This window comes from Lissotriton vulgaris, unplaced genomic scaffold (genome assembly GCF_964263255.1).
Source record: "Lissotriton vulgaris unplaced genomic scaffold, aLisVul1.2 SCAFFOLD_1649, whole genome shotgun sequence".
Lineage (NCBI taxonomy): Eukaryota > Metazoa > Chordata > Amphibia > Caudata > Salamandridae > Lissotriton > Lissotriton vulgaris.
This window is the reverse complement of record NW_028249463.1, coordinates 246,379-262,600: the sequence shown is the minus strand read 5'-3', so window position 1 is coordinate 262,600 and position 16,222 is coordinate 246,379. Positions and strand designations below refer to the sequence as shown.

The 16,222-nt window shown below is 42.8% G+C and overlaps 1 protein-coding gene across 1 annotated transcript in view; it reads left to right on the top strand.

Moving 5' to 3' along the window:
- LOC147663566 (B-cell receptor CD22-like) overlaps nt 1-16,222 on the top strand; it is a 348,558-nt gene that overhangs the window by 124,510 nt on the left and 207,826 nt on the right. Inside the window, exon 4 of the mRNA XM_086950354.1 lies at nt 7,904-8,197. Coding sequence (XP_086806480.1) covers nt 7,904-8,197 — 294 coding nt within the window. The remainder of the gene's footprint in view (nt 1-7,903; nt 8,198-16,222) is intronic.

Genomic DNA, 16,222 nt, shown 5'->3' with positions numbered 1-16,222 from the left:
AATGATCCCACAGGTTACCCATAGTTTTGCATAGCATGCACTCAAGGTAAAAGAAACATACTGAGACCATGGTCACAGTCAGTATCGTATGTTTTGGGAATGGTTAAAACATAACCCACTGTTGCTATGCGTAGATCTGAAAATATAACACATCATTTAAACATCCCAGAGTTCCAGAAGAGCAAGATTACAAAATCTTGCCACAGCCAGCTAATTTGCCATGTGCATCTTTGGTGGTAAAATAATCTATTCTCATCTATTAAATCTAAACATATCTGGCTTGCCCACAAGATTCAATCACCAAGATGAAGTGGTATAGCAACCATATGCCATAAATGGTGGCACATCAGCCATCCAATCAATCTAGAATGACTATTCTACAACCACATCTATGTCTGAAGGAGTTTCAAGAACTGCCATAGAAAGGGGGATAAACTTTAACATAATTGTGGGTTGGTGTCCCAAAGATTCTAAATAAGAAACACATACAGCATGTTAGGGATACTGTAGGAAAGTGCCTCTTTTGACATGGTTAGACCCCACATTTTGCCTGGTGTCTAATGTGATTTAAAACTGTAAGAGTACTGGGTGCCTGCCTGCCAGGATCCCAGTGCAAGATCTCCTTTCCCTAATACTGTACCACAATTGGTATAACCTCTGTTCCCTGTAAGCCTCTAGTAAATAGTACCCCGGGTACCCAGGTGATAAGGACAGAAGGAACCCCTCACCCGGACCCAACAGTAGTGCTATTGCAGGCTGCATGTCCAGGTGGAGGACAAACCGACCCTGCTTCCCACACACTGCATTAGATATAGGTAAGCCACCCCTACGGTAGGCCTTTAGCCCTAAGGCAGAGTGCACTATATCCTATGTGAGGACATGGCATGAGCTGATATGCCCCAACAGTATCCAGTCCATTCTGGGTGTTGTAAGTGGACAGGGAAGCCATAGAGAGTACATAGGCTGGATACACGTCAATACAAGTTTCCTAGCACAATGATGGCTTTACTGATTTCTAAGATGTTTGGTACCAAACATCTTATCTTAATAAATCCTTGCTGATGCCAGTATTTGATTTAATAATAAGTTAACACAGAAAACGCTGCTAGAGGGTCCCCTGAAACCTTACCAACCATTGGTGTGGTCCCGGTCTAGTTTTAGCCAGCCTGCCATAACAAGACATGTTTCTGGACCCCTGGTTAGAGAGCCTGGGCTCTCCGGTACCGGAGACAAAAGCCTGCTCTGGGCAGAGGTGGTCACACCTTGCCCCCTTCAGGATCTGACTTGGCAAATGTAGAACTTCAAATGAAATGCCACCTTTTAAACCTGCCCCTAGCCCTCTGCTGTTAGAAGCAGATGACCCCACAGTCCTGCTATACTCTTTGCAGGAGGACTGGCGGGAAAATTAGGTAAAATAGGAGTTGGGTCTACCTCCCCCCGTACCATCCCTCAGGTGAGACAAATGAGGTAAACCCAATTTTTCACTATCTGCGATGATGGGGATGGGGATACTAGTCTGTTAGGAGTCTGGGTATGCCACCCCCCAACTGGGGTGAGCATGAAGAGTGTAAGCATCATACAGGTAGGCAGCCCTGACCTCCTCCAAGCACGCTGTAATTTCAGTATTTAGGTAGATTCAGAGACCCTGACTTTAGACGAACACAAGAAGACAATGGAAGAAGCCTGCTTGGGTTCAAGAACTGAGACCTGATGCAGCAGAAAGAGGCACAAACCCCCACTGCTGCTAAGGACTAGAACATTGCAACCTGCTGTCTCTCCTGAAATATGTGAGGCCTCCAAGAAACCCCAGAGCCATCCAGCCTTCTGCAAATTCCCAAGAACCTCAGTTTGGCTTGAGGCTCTATTCCCAGTGTCCTCCGGTAATGAAACCACTGTGGTCGAGGACCGGCACACTCCAGGTCAACGCGACTCACCAACGAAACAAAACCTAGAAGCTTTCCAGGCCTGTTAGTTAATCAGTCTGTTGGAATCAACCCCTGCACGCCTCCATCAACTTGAGGGATCCTCTCAGCACAGCGACCAATGCTGGAAACAGCCTGGCTCCTGATAGCCCCTACCCTCTTGCCAGTGGTGACAATGACATCAAACGGCAACTTTTGCACAACTGCCTCTTCCTGGGTAGTCTGTCCTGCATCACCCCAGTGGCCTGACCACTGCTGGTGATCTCCAAAGCCAGTACCCACAACCACTGGTACCTCCGATCCAGGTCCAGCCCAACTGCCTGAGGTACCGGAGCCCAGGGCCCCCAAAGTTCATCATCATTCAGAGCTAGATCGCCTCTGACCTTCCAAGGGACCGTGGTCATCCAAAACTCCTTGGCATAGACCTCCTTCCAATGACAGCAATTTTAATTGAGTTCGCAAACCTCCCCTACCAAGACTTCACACCACCCTCCAACAAATGTGACCACTCATTGGGGGTGTTCCGAATCCATTGATATCCAGTGACCTGCTGCCAGCAACCCCAATGGGTTGGTAACCAGGTTGGTGGCCAACTGAATATTACAGCTATACCCTCCCATTGCACTCCCCGATGACTGTTTTGGTAAATATTTGACGGTATTTACCACCGATTGCCTAGATACAGAAAGTAATGCATACTTTGTATACTTGGGTTACATTTATAGAAATGCCGACTAGTTCAAAGTATTTATTCAAGTACTGAAACTGTACAAAGAATATTTCCAATTTGAAGGCTTGCTTTTCAAAACATATATAAAGAGTCCTGTCATTTGTACACAACATTGGTCTCCAATTTATTCTGGAGTGTGTCTCATCTATTGCCTCTGTGAGTACAACAAATGCTTTACACTGTCCTCTGATAAGCCTGAATGCTCACCCACACTACCAAAAAAAGAGAGTTAGTATGATCTATTTGCAGCCTCTATCTTCCTCGAAGGATTTCTCGCACTCTCTACAAAGTGTACTTGACTGTAGTACACAGTACAGAGAGGTGGTATCTTACAGATACCAATCATGGGAAGCTGACAGTAAACCTTGACAAAGGCATCAGTAGATGTTCAACTAGAGGCTCCTTCCACCTCACCTGATGGATTTGTCAATGTCGCATTTGCAGAGTAAACAAGGCTGTTGCAATGTCAAATATAACTTCAGCCATGACATCTGCAAGGACCTTTTTAATGGTTTGACACCAAATATTGAGTGTGCCACTAGTGTGGTGGCCCGTTTTCAATTAAACTGCTTCAAACGGCAAGGCAAGAGTGTCTTTGTTGAAAACAATCAATGCTAGCCATCACACCAAGTATTTGGGTCTTAGCAGATGCGTTACTATTTTTCATGTTTGTAGAAGATAAACTCTCAAAGTTTTCATCCATGGGACAACCTGGCATTCCCATGCTCTAGAAACAACACAGGCCAAATAGCATCAGAAGGCATTTCTATATAGGTGGACCTCCTGAGGCTATGTCAATCAGTGGTCCAGCACCGGTAAGTCCGTTCTAACAGAGTAGATGGCTATGAGTCTGTCATCTGAAACGCATTGCTTCCTTTACCTCTTAATAAGATGTGAGAACAGATATGTGGGCAAACAGGGCACCTTTTAGTGGCAATAGGCAACAGTCTTAACTGAGGTGTTGCTGAGCTGCCATACTGCTTAAAATTAAAGTCACGCAGGTGGTAGGTACCAAGAGTAATCTTAACTCATCTTTGATCACTTAGTAAGATTAAAACACAATAAAAAAATGTAAATCTCTACATGAAATTAAAGATGGAAAATGCCATAAAAATTAAGTAAAATAGAAATAAGTGTAAGATCAAGGACAAGCCCTCAATTTGACCCACAGGAAAGAATTCTTGGTGAGAGTAAGTGAGAAATAAAAAAATGTGAAACAATGTGAGAGCTGTGACAGACAACCTACCAAAAAATATTAGATTCTTATTTTGCTCTTCTACTTCCCCATATCACAACTTTGGTGAAGAAACCTTTTGTTGCAAATTAAAGATACCCTCCTGGTAGGTAGGAGTCAGGTAGCCTGTTTATGCAGATTCATATATTGTAGATTTATTGAAGGGGATTGCAAGTTAGTTACAGGTTACAAGTTACGTAAGGGACACCCCACCAAGGGCAGCTTCCTCCATGCTCAACCCACCGAGTCTAACTGTCAACCAGTCTCCAGTCACTCACCAACATTCCATTCAATCACACACTGGCTGAGCAGAGCTGGGAACAATGGAGATATACACAGAATACAGCTAAAGCATAGCAGGTTATAACACTAAAAACCTAAACATATGATAGATTTTAAACTCCTGCCTTGGTAGATGTTGTAACTTCACTAAACTGGTGGATGAAAATTCTTCTAGCCAAATTTCAAAATCTGACTGCATGTTTCTTCATGGAAGTGCAAGTGAAGTTGTCCAGCAAATGAAGGTAGCTGAAGTTGGGGTCTGCCACAGTCAGGTCAAGCACACTTAAAATGTTTTAGAGGCTAAGGTCCACATTGTTGTACATTAGAAGTTATGAGGTCCTAATTGTGATTCCATGTGAATCGCAGTTGGGAAATTGCAATTCCAAATGCACAAAAACCTATTGAATCGCAAATGGGCCTGCCTCATTAATATTCATGATGCAGGTCGCAACTAACGTCGCATAGGGAATCGCAAAAAAAACAGGGATGGTGGCATGTTGGGAACAGCTGACCACGATGTCTGTATTTGCTTTTAAATAAAGCAATGTGTTTTTTTTTTAAAGGAAACCAGGATGATTTTAAAAAAGAAAAATGAAATGTTTATTTTATATTTTTTAAGAGGAGGCAGTGGTCAGTAGGAGTACTGCCGCCTCTTAAAAAAGGATTTTGCATGTATTCACAAAGGGCTCCATCAGGGACCCTTTCCCATTTGCGAATGCGTTAGCACCAACTTGAAATTGATGTTGAAAAGTGAATGTTTTGTGACCGCATTTTGTTCGCAAAACATTCGTACATAGGACTCGGGGTGCTATTAGGAAGTGACGCCCTTAACATGCCTCTTCCAAATACTTAATCGCTAACTTTTTATGCGATACATTAATAGGATAACGAATCACAAAATAGGGTTTTGTGCATGGGAAAAAGATTTTTGGGGGTCGGAAATGGTCCAATTCACAGAATCGGGCCGTTTCGGACGCCCAAAATTCATTTGCAATGAAAAAAATGCCACATACACTTGGCCCTAAGTTTCAAGTGAGACAAAGCTGGTGGTCATGCCCGAGTAAGGCTCCCAAGACTTTGGCTAAGCAGTACAGGAGGCCTTTTGTAGCACATTTTAATTAAGACAAAGGAACTCCCAACAGTTGATGCTCAGTGCAGAGATATAAAATGTGAAATGGACCTGGATCCCAAGTGAGTCAGTTGTTGAACTGTGGATTTTATCCAGCGAGGCTAGTTGGAGATACCTCTCTCTCAATAAATCGGTACATGGCATTTGCGAAGTTCAAAAATCTCCAAGGGGGATTAAGAACGTCCTGAGTGTGATGAGATCGCACCTTTTTTTTGAAGAATGCTCAAATGGCACAAGGTCTCTCTCCTAAGGATAGCCAGCATAGTAATTTAGCCACATGAACACACACAAATGAACTCAAAAGAGAATTTGTTAGGCACAATTGACTTTTGTATTGTTCAGTTATGTTGGTATATAGCAGAGCTCCCAATTAATTAAGCTCTGTTGGAAGCAGGTATGGACATCTCCCCACAAAGTTTATAGTAGCACACCTGTAAAACAGATCAGCAGCTACCTCCTCCATTCCTCCATGCCACTGGCTTCAATGGAGCAAAGCTGACTATCCATAGCACAACACAATTTGCCTATGATTTTGGTGAGAAAATGGTGCCCTAAAGGTGCAAGCTCATGGAACAGAAATTCAAAATGTATAGATTAGAATTACCAGCAGACAAATAAGGAATTATTCAGTTATTCCAGTGAGGTATCATATTGATCTGATGTTCAGTTGAATACGTACATGTTCTTAAAAGTTTGCTCATGGTGGGTAGCTGTAGTTTAATCTTATCACCCCTTAAGTGGCCACATCACCAAATATAGAAAAGTTCAAGTTCTGTGAGAGTGCCCAAGTGAAGTCGGAAATAAACTATAAGACGTTGCTGGTATTTACAGCAAGCATCTCGTATAGCTATATGAAAGCAGGGAGCTGGCAAAAGAGAACTGTAGTAAATAAATGATCGTACAATCTATGTAGATTCTTCAAGTATATTTATTTAGGATAAGATGTTACAAGTAGAAGAGCAGAGCCCCACCAGGAGCAGCCTTCCTGCTGCTCAGCCCGTCCTTCAACTGACACCCTCACTCACCCAACATTCCACTGCCACCTCTCACACCAACATTCCACTCCACAGACACACTGCCTGAGCAGCAGGTATAACACATCTCCTCTCTTTGATTAAACAAAGATAAAATTGTTACAACAACACACACGACTCGCACGTCACAGTAATGGATGAACGGGAGGTATGTGTTTACGAATTACAAACAAAGATAGTAAAAGACATTGCAAACTAGCAAAGGTAACATATCAAATGTAAAGATGATCCCAGCCTTGGCACCAAAATATGTAGTAAATAAATGATGGTACAATCCATGTAGATTTTTCAGGTAGATTTATTTAGAATTAGATGTTACAAGTGGAAGAGCAGAGCCCCACCAGGAACAGCCTTCCTGCTGCTCAGCCCGTCCTTCAACTGACACCCTTCCTCATCCAACATTCCACTGCCACCTCTCACATCAACATTCCACTCCACAGACAAACTGGCTGAGCAGCTGGTATAACAAGAACTAACTTCAGAGCTTAGTGTAAGGAAAGGAAAATGGAGATTTGTCTTACCGACATCAGATTTTGGCTGCAGAATTTTGCACTTAAACAGCTAAAGGAGTTATTTCCCTACTGTTATTTTCTTCTAGAAAGGATCCTCAATATCAGCTGCCCCTCTATTCAAAGCTCACATGCAGGTTTATATGCTGAACTGTGTGTGATAGACAGAACTGTTCTGGATGGCAGAATGCATTCTGAATCAATAGTCCTAAAGTTAGGAGTCCTAACTTTACTACTCCTAAACTGAGAAAAATCCTAAATTTAAGACTTTCGGTATTCACAGAAGGCATTTAGGAGTCCTAAAGTTAGGAGTCTTAACTTCTGTGAATACCGAAATGAGTAAGTGCCTTCTGTGAAAACCAAAATGGTAGTAAGTTTAGGATTTTGTTTTAAGTTAGTTCTGTGAATCGGGCCCCTGGACTTTCTCCATACAACCTAATGCATTCTAGATTTTGTAGCCGGGCCATGCTTCCATCATGATCCTCAGAATGGCACACCTGAAAGCATTGATTTATAGTCCTTGATGAAATGGGTGAGATGGTGACCCTGTTTACTCGATGTTATGGTTATCATGTTTTTTCTCTTCTAGGTATTCCCCTTTCAGGTTACAATAATGTAGAAGTGAATGTGTGTGATTAATGTACAATGCACATTTCCTAGTTTTGCAGAAGGATACTGGGAACATGTCATGGTCCAGGCCACCAGTTGTGACTAGAACCGGCTGCACCGGGATGAAGGTTGTGCCCTGTTAAGTCTAAGGTCCAGCAAGCACATTGTCATGAGCACAGATGAAAAAAGATTCAACATTGACGTCACTAGATTTGCAAACCTTGGAGTTTGCCCTAATCAGTGCTCAGAGCAAGGAACTTGGCTTTCAGATATGCCAATAATAGAGTGAGCACACGCTTTGTGTGAAGTCTTCTCAAATAAACTTTGCCCTGTTTGTTCAAAATGCTCTGTATCCTTATGTACAAACTTACATCACTTGAGGTCCAAACACAGTTTCAGAGGGAGCTCCTTCATCAGAAGAATAGTCACATGTGTCCATTTGTGTTTTGTGCAGGTACCCCAGCGCGACCAAGGGTGACCTCCCCTCCAACAATGACTGAAGGGCTCCCAGTAGCAATCACCTGCTCTGTGGAGCACACCTGCCCCGCCCACCCACCTGCCCTGGCATGGGACAAGATTAAGGGCAATTTCAGCGTTTACAACGAAGAACTCTGGGGTGGTAGATGGAAGACTGTGTTGCTGTTGAAATACACCCCCACCGCAGAGCATCATAAGGAGGACTGTGTGTGTTCAGCCACTTACCCCAGTGGCAAATCAGCGTCTAAATCCATTACATTGGCCATTCAATGTAAGTCTTTTAGCTTTAATTATTGGATATGAATATGAACATTACTGAGAAATTGAAATAATATTGTGTTAAAACATATAATCACTAACATTAAAAGTGTGAGAACTGCACAGCAATCCGGTAGTTTCTGAAAACTGGCATAGGCTCACTTATGAAGCAGTGCCATGAGCTCATTATGCCTCCAGAGTCCGGTTTTGCACTTGCAGCCATATAGTGTTTTTTTCTCTTCGATATCAATGCACTGCAGTCCATGAGTAGAGAGCAGTGGATCCTGTTGCTGCAACTGATTTTATAGGGCTTTGCGTCCTACTGTGACGTGCTAAGGTGCATTGCTGGGCAGGCAGCATGCTGCACTGTGGGGGACTGCTTGGTTGTAAGGGTGTATTTGCAATGAGTCCAGTGAGGGAGGCATTTTTGTGTCTCATGTGAGTGTTTTAGTGGGTTCTTATCTCTCTTGAGTCACAGAGTTTAACAGTGTGATAAAGGAAAGACAGGACAGAGATCGAGGGCAGGTCGTTCACAATAAAGCCTGATTATGAGTGGGCTGGTTGATTCTGACCCGCGCAGAAACTCACATGGGTCAGAATTACAAGTTTAAGAGTATTCAACACATCGGATGTGTTAAATAGCACAACCTTCATTACATTTCAGCAGGTAAACCTGCCAAACTTGTATCAAAGAAAGTATACAGTATTTACAGTATTGTGCATATTTTGGTGCATTAAACACCATAAAGTGCATGTCATTTGCCACAAACTCGTAATAGCCGCTGTTTCTGGCACTGCATCAATAATGTACCCAGGATTTTGTAATCAGGTGTGATAAATGGCACCCATATTCGTAATCAGCCCAATACTCTGTTGATTTGAGTTACGCTTCAGGTCACATATGGAGTTCTTAATTACTATCATCCAATATGGAAGTTGATGACCCAAAAATAGTGCGTTTGTGGCATGTAGTGTTGTAGATTCACATGCATCCACTCTCCTCCCTGAACACCTGCTGTTGTTGCAGATATTTTTAACTTTTTGTTATGTTTCATACTTCAGTCTACAAAGGCAACTTTACTGTGTTTGTTGGCTCCACCTTCACTCTTGGCCTTCGTGCAGAAAAAAACAATATAACAATGGAGCCTATGCCCGAACAATAAACTTACATGGTCCAGGTTTCACCATCAGTCTGACCAAATCCCACCTCCACCCCCTTCAACTCCTTTAGGTGTAGCCTTTCCTCAAGGCCATCCTAACGGGTAGAGTCACAAGTTTCTGTGACTTGAAAATATGTATTTCGAAGCGAAACGAGTTTCTATGCTTCTGAGCCCAACACTAGACAGTGAAAGTATGCACAGTATATGAATGTACAGCACTACAGGCCACAAACAGATGCTTATAGGCTAAGTAAAAATGCCCTTATAATGCTTTAGAGTGTCTAATGTTAAAGCTGGCGAAGGAAGCTTGCTCGGATGTACATTACCAAGGTCATCCAAGGTGCCAGTGGTCACTGGGAAGATCTCTTTGGCAGTGGCGGCTCCTCGATGGAGTGCTGCGGAGTGGAGGGGCAGGACGGGGGAGGGGCAGGGTGGAGGTAGTAAACTCTGGCATACGGCAGAAGGAAGTTAAGTAAAGAAATAAATACCTAAAACAAATCACATCACAAACAATCAATCAATCAATCAATCAGTGACACTTATAAAGCGCGCTACATACCCGTAGGGTCTCAAGGCGCTGCAAACACTGCAACGCCAAATGGTGATGCAGCACGCACAACGTAATTCGTTTTATTTATTTATTTTTTTACTTAACTTCCTTCGGCCGTATGCCAGAGTTTACTACACCCACCCCGCCCCTCCTTGCCTCAGTGCCCTGCAGCACTCCATCGAGGAGCTGCCACTGCTCACTAGGACATGCACACTAGCCCACTGCTCTCTTGGCTAGTGTGCATGTCCTCATTTATATTCAGCAGTTTGGTAGGTAAGCTGGTGGTGGCTGCCTTTAAGTATGACATGTCCTATTGGTTTTTGATTAGAGGTGGCCTGATGTGATTGTTCTCTAGGTCTAAAAATAACATATTTTATCTGGACTGCAAAGTGCAGTATAAGTATCATCCAGTGCCTTCAATGATTACAGTGGCTGTGGTATTGTCAAGTTGTGATGTTTTCTGTGTATTTTGAAACCCTTTTAGGCGGTGTGCTCTGTTCTGTTCTCCTCTGATCTCAGGAACAGCTAGGCCATTTCTTCCCTTTTGAAGATCAGATAGGCTTGTTTACTTCATATTTTTGCTGGTACAGAGTTGCAAGGTTTTGTTGCCTGTACTTAGAATGATGTACCACCAACTTTCTATTTGGTAAGAAGAGGTACTACTCTTCAGTTTAGTGCCATGTCCTGGGAGTATCTGTGCAATTTAGCTTGTATACAGGAAAGCAAGCTTTAAATATCGACATTCACGAATGACAAGATAGGAACAATGATTACCAGAATATTGTAACGATAAGTATATACTCATACATATCTGAGTATGGGCTTCCTATACTTAACTCCATGTATATATGTACCTTCTTTCTACATCTTTTCAAGCTATGTAATGTGTAGTTAGGATAGACATCTTTTTACTTACAATACATATTTACCTTCATGAATTGCGTTGTGTTGACATTAAGGGCATGATACGATTGCATTTTGATATGTTTTATTCAATACTCTGATATACAAACCTGAAGAAATACGAATGTTTCCCCGGATGGCTCTGCTGATGATGGAACATGCCTTAAAGGCACTCTCTAGCTATTGTAGTGCATGAAAAACTGAGGCAAAGTACCAAGCAGGTGATCATTCAATATCTTGAAGTGGGTATGTTGTTGACAAGCAATGTCGCAGCGATGAGAATGCAGCAAAATTCAGATACAAAGAAATAAAGACGTGAAGAACTTCCAGATGCGGCTCGCGAGAAGTTCTCAGTTCGATGCATGGACTGCAGTGGCGACACCCTGACGATGTGTCAGCAGAAGCTCCAGCAGCAACACTCTTCTCCCACGATGCATGAAGCTTCTGCTTGAAGTGACAACTACAGCTGTGACATCCAAGATGCGATGGCAGCAGCTCTGACGGCAGCACGCTTCTCGGGTATGCGAGGTGCTCTTCTTTGATGGGGTGCAGTGCGACAGTTCCAGCGGCCACACCCTCCTTCGGAGTTGGGACTGCAGGCACAGCTACATGCTACGACCTCTTTGCGAGACTCTTCTCTTGATACGGTGCAATGTGACAGCTACAGCGGCGACACCCTCCTTCGGAGTTGCACACACTTCCTCTTCGTTGCGGCACGCTTCTCTCCGATGTGGTGCAGTGCAACAATTCTATCGGCGACAACCACCTTCAGAGTGGGGACGGCAGGCACAGTGAAGGCGACAAGCTTCTTCTCGTTGAGTCGCGCTTCCAGCTCCTTGCGACACGCAGTTCCTCAGAAGGCCCAAAACAGCAGCAGGCATTTCCAAAAGAGCTCTGGAAGGTGAAGTATGTTGTCCCTGATAATTCTATAGTACTGAAATGGATGGCGTGGCGCACAGCTGAAGATTAAATTCAATTTCCCTGTGGTTATCTTGGGAGGTTACAATGGAGCTTTCGGGTGCTCCGGCAAGTGACGTAACCGTCCGTGTACGTCGTGAGAAATAACTGATTGAGTGCGTTACATGGGAAGTAAATGCATCCTTGCAATTGGGCACACTCTTAGGTTCATCGTATAAAGACAGACTCCAGTGTTAGTTCTGACAGTTGATTATTTATTCACAAATTAATCATGTTCATGTTCATTAGTTGAAAAAAAGTTCCAAAATTCATATATCCCAATATTATTGCGAAATGTTAGTTGACATTTCCAAAGGAATGCTCCGATGCATTTCGGGAAGAGAATGCCCTTTGTCAAGGAGCTCTGTAAACACAATAAAAACGCTTTTACCTATCAAAGCATAACACATATAAACTTGCATTCAAATATAGTACATTGTATTAAAGTGGACAACCAAGGGGGTGTAGTGACAACGTGAATGAGGTGGGGAAAGTGTAGGTTCAGTGTGGGGAAAAGCAAAATATATGCGGATACACTTACGTGTTGGGATCATGGAAGGTCAAGGATCTCTAAGAGGGAAAAAGGGGTAAACAACCTGTCAGGGAGGGTAAGGACCCAGCGTTAAGAAATGTTAGGGAGGGTAAGAACCCAGCGTTAAGAAATGGTAACGCGGGTCCCAGTCGGAGCTCCAACTTACTTTAGAATGGAGGGTGGGACGGCCTGAAGGTTCACTGTCGATTCGCTAATGGTTCGCGGAGTTTTGGCAGAGTGAAGACGCCGGTGTATGTAGCTACGCGGAGTGATGGGCTGTGAACACTAAAGGGACTGAGGGGATGACGACGGGTGTGGCGGCCATCTTGAAGAGGGGTGGTTGCTCGGGGGAGTGTGTGCAACAAATGTAAACAATGTACAAATTAGAACCATATGCAAGAATTATACTCAAGCAGAGGGAACAAAAGATGCAGGGTGAAACATATGTACCACGAGTGGTATTATATGAAGCAACTAAATTCGATCCGGTCATTGAGGCCATGTGGCCTCATTGCCTGTAGTCTATATATCCAGGCGGTCTCGCGCTGGAGAAGTGTTTTGTTATTGTCTTTTCCTTTTTGTTTATGGACCATGTCAAGCACCAAAAATTTGAGTTGGGCCACGTTGTGGTTAGATTCAGTAAAATGTATTGCGATGCTTGATTTTAGGTTTCTGGTAATTGATTTGTGTTCGTTTAGACGAGTCTTTATTTTCCTGGTGGTTTTGCCAACATATATCATGCCACACGGGCATTTTAATAGGTATATTAAGGGGAGGAGGAATCGCTAGTTATTAACATTTCTGATACTGCTTTGACCGCACATGAAACCAAACTTCTACAGAAGGGTACTTCATTCATTCCTACGACTTCTACGAATCTTCTTGAACTAGAATTGAGCACCTTCAGACTCACTCACAAATAACGCTTAAGGCACTTTTTCAAGAACGTACTTCCACCAATTACCGACACTAAACCGGATCAACTCCTCGGTTTAAAAACTTCCAGCAGATACATGCCACCATGTAGTCATAAAAGTATCGATACTTTTGAGACACTCGTAAAACAAGATATATCTAAGATCAACTTTTCAAAAAAAACGAAACAAAACATTACCACAAAAGACAAGGATATCTTGAGAAAAATTGCAGGCAATAAAACTATCAAATGTCTAAAAGCCGACAAAGGTGGCGCCTTGGTTGTGCTTAATACCAGCATGTACGAAGCTAAAATCAAAGATCATATCACTGATCCAGAAACCTACATGCAACTAAATAACAACCCCACCGAACAATACAAGTCCGAACTAACAGATCTTGTCTCCAAAGCTTATCAGGATGGTACAATAGACGACCGTACGAAGAAATATCTCATTGTTGAACATCCAAAAAGTCCGTCTATAATTATGCTACCAAAAATACACAAGAATTTGAATGACCCCCCGTTTCGACCCATAGTGTCCACGAGGGGGTCTCTCCATGAACCAACAGGAAAATTCTTAGATCAACATCTACAACCCATTGTAACGAACCTCAAGAGTTACATCAAAGACACAACCGAATTTCTCAAAAAACTTTCAGAAATAACCATAGCCACAGATGAACATGTCATCTTTTGCACCGCCAATGTCAAAAGCTTCTACACTTCCATCCCCCACAGAGGTGGTATTGAAGCCATAGAAAAGCCTTATTCAGCAGCAACCTTACGGATACTTTACAGATGTTTCTTATGGAACTGTTGATTTTTACACTATATCATAGCTATTTCACACATGTACAACAATGGTATCTCCAAATGTCCGGAATTTCAATGGGCAATTGCGCTGCACCGACCTATGCGAACATTTATATGGCAGAATTTGAATCAACTCATATCTACGCCGACTCCAACTGGTCAGACAACCTTAAGTTATATGTTCGTTACATCGACGACTTATTTTTCCCCTGGAAAAACACCCAAGAAAACCTAGAGTCAGCCTTAACTGACCTGAACTCCAAAGATAACCGCATCATTCTCACGTGGAACATCAACGAACATGAGATCACCTTCCTTGACGTTCTAGTTAGAGTCACAGAAACAGGATTGGAAACAGACCTTTTTCGAAAAAGAACAGATCGAAACAACACAGTCCACTACACCAGTTTCCATCAACAGTCGCCTTAAAGAAATTTGCCATTCAGTCAAATGTTAAGAATAAAACGGATTGTATCAAACCCAGAAACTTGCATACAGAAAATGGAAGAAATGGCTATCAGGTTCACCAATAGAGGGTATCCACAAGAACCTCTAACCGACGCAATAAAAAAAGCATCCAGTATTACACGCCAGGAAGCCCTCAAAGGCTCGACAAAAAAAGATGAGAAGAGAACTGTACTAGTTTCGAAATATTCCACCTCCATTAAAAAATGCAAAAGCATCATTCTAAAATATTGTTGTATACTCTCCTTTGAACCTGACTTTGGCAATCTATTTGAAAATCCACCAATCTTTGCATATACTAGATCTGAAAACTTGAAGGAAATCTTGTCTAAAGAACCCACACAACACATCACCTATACTGGCACACGCCCTTGTCACAACTGCAACAGTTGTAATAATATCATCATGGGAAACAGTATAAACCACCCGATGAGAGGGTTCAAAATCAAATTGCACGTAAATGCGACATGCGACTCAACCAACTTAATATACCTATTAAAATGCCTGTGTGGCATGATATATGTTGGCAAAACCACCAGGAAAATAAAGACTCGTCTAAACGAACACAAATCAAATATTCGCACCAGAAACCAAAAATCAAGCATCGCAATACATTTTACTGAATCTAACCACAACGTGGCCCAACTCAAATTTTTGGTGCTTGAAATGGTCCATAAACAAGAAGGAAAAGACAATAACAAAACACTTCTCCAGCGCGAGACCGCCTGGATATATAGACTACAGGCAATGAGGCCACATGGCCTCAATGACCGGATTGAATTTAGTTGCTTCTTTTAATACCACTCGTGGTACATATGTTTCACCCTGCATCTTTTGTTCCCTCTGCTTGAGTATAATTATTACACATGGTTCTAATTTGTACATTGTTTACATTTGTTGCACACACTCCCCCGAGCAACCACCCCTCTTCAAGATGGCCACCACACCCGTCGTCATCCCCTCAGTCCCTTTAGTGTTCACAGCCCATCACTCCGCGTAGCTACATACACCGGCGTCTTCACTCTGTCAAAACTCCGCGAACCATTAGCGAATCGACAGTGAACCTTCTGGCCGTCTTACCCTCCATTCTAAAGTAAGTTGGAGCTCCGACTGAGACCCGCGTTACCATTTCTTAACGCTGGGTTCTTACCCTCTCTAACATTTCTTAACACTGGGTTCTTACCCTCCCTGACAGGTTGTTCACCCCTTTTTCCCTCTTAGAGATCCTTGACCTTCCATGATCCCAACACGTAAGTGTATCCGCATATATTTCGCTTTTCCCCACACCGGACCTACACTTCCCCCCACCTCATTCACGTTGTCACTACACCCCCTTGGTTGTCCACTTTAATACAATGTACTATATTTGAATGCAAGTTTATATGTGCTATCCTTTGAAAGGTAAAAGCGTTTTTATTGTGTTTACAGAGCTCCTTGACAAAGGGCATTCTCTGCCCGAAATGCATCGGAGCATTCCTTTGGAAATGTCAACTAACATTTCGCAATAATATTGGGATATATGAATTTTGGAACTTTTTTTCAACTAATGAACATGAAGATGATTAATTTGTGAATAAATAATCAACTGTCAGAACTAACACTGGAGTCTGTCTTTATACGACGAACCTAAGAGTGTGCCCAATTGCAAGGATGCGTTTACTTCCCATGTAACGCACTCAATCAGTCCCTGAGACTTCAGCAGGAGGCAAGCTCTTTTCCATACCCTTGGAGATCCTTCA